Source organism: Pongo abelii, chromosome 21, assembly GCF_028885655.2.
Source record: "Pongo abelii isolate AG06213 chromosome 21, NHGRI_mPonAbe1-v2.0_pri, whole genome shotgun sequence".
In the NCBI taxonomy this organism is placed as follows: Eukaryota; Metazoa; Chordata; class Mammalia; order Primates; family Hominidae; genus Pongo; species Pongo abelii.
Genome location: NC_072006.2, coordinates 18,237,291 through 18,243,667, shown reverse-complemented (window position 1 = coordinate 18,243,667; position 6,377 = coordinate 18,237,291). Strand labels below are relative to the sequence as shown.

Sequence of the window (6,377 nt, the reverse complement as noted above, 5' to 3'; positions counted from 1 at the left end):
TGGAGGAGTAAAGACTCCCTAGCCCTTCCGTTTGGAAAGACTCTTCCAGAAACTGTTGCACTGTCTCTTTGCCCAACGCATGTCCCCCCACCACACCATCCCCTCATCTCTCTGCCCCTCCAAGGCTGATCCCCCACCAAGACCCCAGCAGAGAGGCCTGCTTATCAGGATGGGTGTCTGACACCACAGTGCTTCTCCCAGGGGCAGTGAGTGATGCTGGTAGCTATGAAGCCCTGGCTGGGTCCCAGATGGGTAACACAGGCATCAGGAGCAGGTGCGGGCATGCAGACTGGAGCTGCCATCTTCTGAGACCTGGAGAAGACATCTGAGCTCTGGAGAAGACATCGTTGTGATTCATGCAGCTCTCGGTGTCCACAGAGGGCAGAACCTCCTGTCAGCTTCAGTGACCTCCTCTGAACCCTGGGTCTGGGCCTGGCCTCTCTGCTGAAGGGCCACACACTGTGAGCCTGTCCCTGAGATGGAAACAGAGGGGACCCATGTGGCTAACAAAATGTTCTGCATTCTTTTGAGTAGATGGATGAGAGCATAGAGAAACTGGAGAAGGAAGGAAGGAAGGAAAGAAGGAAGGAAGGAAGGAAGGGAGGGAGGGAGGGAAGGGAAGGGAAGGGAAGTTAGGGAGGCAGGGAGGGAGGGAGGAAGGAAGGGAGGGAGGGAGGGAATACAAGAATTAATGGACTGACTAATGAGCACACAAACCAACTGGTGGGAACCATACAGGAACTGCCTCAAATCAACCAGGGAGTTTGATTTATTCAATACTCTGCACCTGCAACCAAAGTAATAATGATGATAATAAATTCGCCATTGCTTATCAATGGCTTATAAACAATATAGGAGAGTGAAAACTGCTCAGGGACGCAGAAAGTGCTTTGAAATGCCTTTAATTCTGCCGGGATGCACAGATCTAGGACTACAGACTGTCACACTATAGAAGAAGAGGGGACTTCTGCTGCGAAAAACCACGGGCTCTGTCACCAGCTTCTCTCCACACAGGTGCTGTTCAGGAGGCTGAACTGGGAAAACCAAGCTCGAACATCTACTATAAAAGTGCAGCGCACCTGAAAAAAATTGTAAGACTCGAATTAGAAAATGTAAGCATTGAGAGCATCTAGCATGCAATAGGGAGTCAAGATGTATTAAAACTACAAAAATAAATCAATAAAAAGCAAAAGCAGTCACCCAGGAACAGGGCTTGAAATGCTTAAGGCTCTACCAGTACAAGGGACACAGGTGGTTTAATCCTCCCACCTGAGCCTGAGGATTTCTGAAGGGATGCCTGGTTGGGCCATCATCTGACCCCTGAAGCATCCTGTCCACTCACAGCCGCCACAGAGCACACGAGGGTGGATGAGCTGCCCCCACCCTGTGTGTTCTGGGGGAGACCGTGGGCTTACCAAAGGGATGGCCCTGCCGGTCACCCACCAACTGAACAGCAGCTGCAAACCCACCCCAAAGGGAGGCTGCCCATGAGGCTGAGGGTGGGAGGGTGAGATCAGCCCCACTGATCCTGTAACTCTGATTCAGGGCATCCTCAAGCTCCAAGATCCCATGGATCATGTATGGGTCGTGGAAGAATGGTGTCAGAACTCAGACTGACTGAGACACATCCTTACCACACAGGAACTAGAGGGACAGGTTGGGTGACCAGAGAAACTAGAGAGTCCTCCAATCCCCAAGAACATGAGCAAAAGAAGAGTGAGGACCACAGAGAGAACACCGTCTGCCTGGATCTTGAGGGTCTCAGGCAGATACAGCTGGGACCCAGAGTGAGGGCTCCATCCAGAGACATAGGCCTTGCAGAATCTGCAGGTGCCTGTGTCCAGCCAGCTGGGCTGTGGGCAGAGGGCTCTCCCTGGCATTGAGGGCCAAGCTCTGTCTATCAAATAAATGCCTGCCTTCTGCCTTCACTAAGGGAGCCCTGACACCAGGTGGGAGAGGGCCAGGGACCCTCATTCTGCCCCAGGATCACCCCAGATTCCTTTCCTAAGCCTCCTCCCAAAGGCCTGCCTTGACATTATTTTTTATTCCTGAGAGATTCATGATTTGGGTTCATTTTATTCTCAAACCATTTTCTCTTCTGTGCCTTCTTGCAATGGGCAATTGTCAATGTCTTCATCATGTTTCTTACAAACTGTACGCCCCATCTCCAAGTCCATTAAATATATCAACGTCAGTCTCTGTCAAGAAGAAATTGGAATGAGAAAATCAAAGAGAATCAAACAGAAAAGTTGCCAGAAGAGGTGAATGTTACTATTCATGCAAATAAAGACATACATATCCTGTGCAATCTTTCTTCTCTTATTTTTTATTTCAAGTTTTTTGTTTCAAATTTTTATCTTAATTCTCCATTTTTTTTTCAAAAACAGATATTCATTCACTATACCTAAAGCAGGCACTAGAGTCTTTCCTATAGTACTCTTCTTGATGTCTAATACCCAGAAGTCTTATCAACAGGGCAATGAATACATAGGGTGTGGACAATCACATGATTGAATCCTACACAGCAGTGCAGGCAGTGTACTCAGAATGGCACTATCCCTTGGGAGATAGATCTAGACGGTTACCTGGGGTGGGGAACCCTGGGGGCTGCAATGTTGTGTCCTTTATGTGGGTGAAGACCGCACAAAAGTACTTGAGAATATTAATCGAAGTAAATATTAAGGTTGCTGTTCAGTATGTTTATTAGGGTGCTATAAAAAGTTATTGAAAGTTACGGTCGTTTCTGTAAATGGAGGTTCATGAAACTCAGGAAGCACCCAGAGAGAGAGAGAAATCAAATCTAACCAGGAAATCTTCCCAGGCTGGAGCTCACATCTCTCCTGAAAGTTGTCTAGGAAGCAGACATCCCTTGGGGATAGCAATCCATGCAGGTGACAATGATACCCACTCATGCCCCTACACACTCACACACTCATGCTCCAACACATCAACACACTCACACACACTCATGCCCCAACATGCACCAACAACATGCTCATGACACAACACACAACAATACATGCACACTCATGGCCCAGAACACTCACATTCATGCCCCAACACACTCACTCACAGTCATGCCCCAACACACACACTCATGCCCCAACACACACCAACACGCTCATGACACAACACACAACAATACATGCACACTCATGCCCCAGAACACTCACACTCATGCCCCAACACACTCACTCACAGTCATGCCCCAACACACACACTCATGCCCCAACACACACCAACAACACACACACATTCATGTGCCAACAGACAACACACACGCACTCCTGCCCCAACACACACACACACTCATGCCCCAACACACATCAACAACACACTCACACACACTCATGCCCCAACACACTCATACCCCAACACACACCAAAAACACACTCACACACACTCATGCCCCAACACACACCAATAACACACATACACTCATGTCCCAACACACTCGTGCCCCAACACACACCAACACACTCACACACACTTATGCCCTAACACACACACACTCATGCCCCAACACATACCAACACACACACACTTATGCCCCAAAACAGCACACACACTCATGCCCCAACACACACCAACACAGATACCCATGCTCTGACACCAACACGCTCACATGCTCATGCTCAACAAACACCTACTACACAGTTACACACACACTCATGTCCCAATATATCAACACAAACACACTCTCATGCCCCAACACACCAACTACACACTCACATCTATGCCCTGACACACACCAACACACACACTCATGCCCAGCACAAGCCAACACACTCACACCCTATGCCCTGTTTGCAGGGGCTACCCTCATTAAGGAAGCAAAATAGAAAGCTCTAGCTCTCCTAGTGATACCTTATATTTAAATTATATGCATATTTTCAGAATTTGGAATGCCACTGCTCTTTCCTGCAGACCAAGGATCCACCCAGCCCTGGCCTGGCGCCAGGGAATGCAGGGTTCAGGGGGAGAGACAGCAGCTGCTCACCTTATGCTGGCTCCGGTGGACCTGCAGAAACTTGTAGGCAAACTCATCCTCCTGGTCCTCATTGAACTGAAACACAGCATACTCCACAGCACTGGCGAAATCCTTCAAGCTCTTATCGATGTCTACAAATTTGCAGCTGCAGACATGCGTTCCCAGCACGATGAGCCCCACAAGCAGGGGCACCTTCCACCGCATGGCTGTCTCCAGAGTTGGCACTGGAGGCCAGGAGCTCTTGGTGGAGGGGGAGATGGCCACTGCCGCTGGTGACATCCTTCCCAGCTCTGACCCCACGCAGCACTGCCTAACAGAGGCCCTGAGCTGCTGAGCCTCTCTTTGACTGGTACCTCTGTCCAGTGCCTGTCTCCACTCCCCCACACTGTTCCTCACATTATCTCCAAACAGAAGGCCAGCAGAAGGTCACATAGCCTTGGACCCACAGGCATGCATGCCATACACATGCCCGCACATTTTCAGGGTCGCCTCCTCTGGCCCTGGCCCAGCACTGATAAGACCAGGGTGGAGGTCTCAAGCCCACCTGCCTTGCCTTCACAGGGCTTCATCCCAGGACTGGCAGAGTGATGGGAATGCTTAGGAATAATAATGGGCACTGAATCCTGAGCAGTTGAGGGAAGAGCCATGTCTGCCTGTGACCCTGGCTACATGGACCCATGATCTCAGGGAGCCTCAGGAGGGTACAGGGGGACGGGCCAGCTTTGGGGGCTGGGGTCATCCTCTCCACCCTTTCTGGCACCTGCTAGCCAACTTGCCATGTCCCCCTCCTGCCCTGTGGCCTTGCAGTGCTTGCTCTCAGCAGGGGGGCAAGAAAGAAGCCAAGTCCAAGGCTAGAGCCCTGCTAGGATGGATGTGGAAGGCAACCATGAACATGAGAAGGGGCCAGAGGCTCAGAGAAGCCCTGGGAGCACCGGCCAATGTGTGTTCTCACCCAGCTCTGCCTCTTTGTAGTCCCCTGGGCCCGCGCCGAGCCACCGTGTCAGACTGTCCTGAGGGGAACTGACCTGAGCTCTATCTGACTCCTGGGGAAGCCTCTGGGAGGTGAACAGGGCCAGGGGATGAGTGGGTTGGGAGGGTATGGAGGTGCCTGCACCACGTCTGGATGCACCAATGTGCACAAAGGGGCCTGTGCTGGAGCAATTGACCCTACCTTGGCTGTGTGGTAGGTAGATTGATGATCTCAAAAAATGTCTCAGAGCTTGGGCCACTGCCTCGGGGACTGGTAGTAAGGGCAGGACTGGGGCTGACACAGGAAGAGATGGGACTGTGGCCAGAATGATGGACACAATTATGACCACTTTCTTTCAGCTTCTCAATGGGAGGAGACACAGAGGGTCAGGTGCACTTCTACACAGGACTGACCTGAAAGTGGCTGACAGGTGGGGGCCTGAGGAGCACAGTGGCCTTGTCAGGTTGATCATGCTCAAAGTGTGCCTGAACCCCCATGTGTCCTCCTGCGAGAGAAGCTGCAGCTCCCAGTTCTTGCTCATCTTTGCCATTCCTGCCAGCAGGCTGATTAAAATGTCTCATTGTTGTCTTCTGAGGTCGGCAGGATCTGTCCTGAGGCCCCTCCTCACTGCTGGTGTGGGTTGTGATTGCCTTCTCCAATGCCAGCTCTCCCTTGCCCAGGGTTAGAGATTTTATTAGACCTTCAAAAAATTAACTATTGGATTTCTTGATCCTTTCTGTCAATCTTTGCTTTCTCTTTCACTTACCTATGCCTTTTTGCTATGATTTTCTTCTTTCTTTTTCCCCAGTTCTATTTACAATTCTTTGATTCTTGAGATCGAAGGGAGGTCATCAGTTGCTGTCCTGTTCATACTCTAGCATGTGCATTTCCAGATCTGGAGGTGACCCTCAGAGCATGGCATCAGTAGCATCCCATAAGTTTGCTACTCAGGTTTCAATTCCAGTGTTTTAAAAGTACAGTCTAATCTGCACTGGGATTACTTCTTTAGTCCATGTGTTATTTAGAGGCATGTAGCTGAAATTTCAAACATTTCTGTCCTTAATTTCTACCTAAATTTCACAGAGAACATATTCTACGTGATTGAAATTCATTAAGAATATGTCCAATTGTGCTAAATGTTCTATCAGCTGAAAAAATGAATGTTCTCCAGTTGTTGGGAGATATTCTATATAACAAAAGATCAAATATGTTTAGTGAGCTCTTAAATTTTTTGAGCCTCTTCTGAGTTTTACTTGGTGGGTTCTGTCGTTCTTAAGAGAGGTGCCTGAAACTTTCCCATGAGGATGATGGGGCTGCTGGTTTTTCTTCTAGCCCTGGCATGTGTCACTTTATATATTTTTAGGTTGTGTTAAGAGTGGGCACCACAGATAGAACTGTTGTAACTTCAATAATTGA

The 6,377-nt window shown here is 49.4% G+C and overlaps 1 protein-coding gene across 1 annotated transcript; it reads right to left on the bottom strand.

Annotated features, from left to right (window-relative positions):
* Nucleotides 1-886: 886 nt before the first annotated feature.
* Nucleotides 887-4,379, bottom strand: LOC100444452 (cystatin-12-like). The gene is made up of 3 exons (XM_054541644.1): nt 4,001-4,379; nt 2,088-2,198; nt 887-1,079 (listed from the first exon to the last, which is right to left on the bottom strand). The coding sequence occupies exons 1-3, from the start codon at nt 4,268-4,270 to the stop codon at nt 993-995; spliced, it is 468 nt and encodes a 155-aa protein (XP_054397619.1). The 5' UTR covers nt 4,271-4,379; the 3' UTR covers nt 887-992.
* Nucleotides 4,380-6,377: the final 1,998 nt, after the last annotated feature.

Bases quoted from the DNA above. Each gene is read 5' to 3' on its own strand.
- LOC100444452 (XM_054541644.1), bottom strand. From the start codon at position 4,270: ATGTCACCAGCGGCAGTGGCCATCTCCCCCTCCACCAAGAGCTCCTGG. The intron at 2,199-4,000 runs GTGAGCAGCTGC...TCTTCTTGACAG, and splicing joins TCCACCGGAGCCAGCATAAG to AGACTGACGTTGATATATTT. The intron at 1,080-2,087 runs GTTTGAGAATAA...AATTTTTTTCAG, and splicing joins AAGGCACAGAAGAGAAAATG to GTGCGCTGCACTTTTATAGT.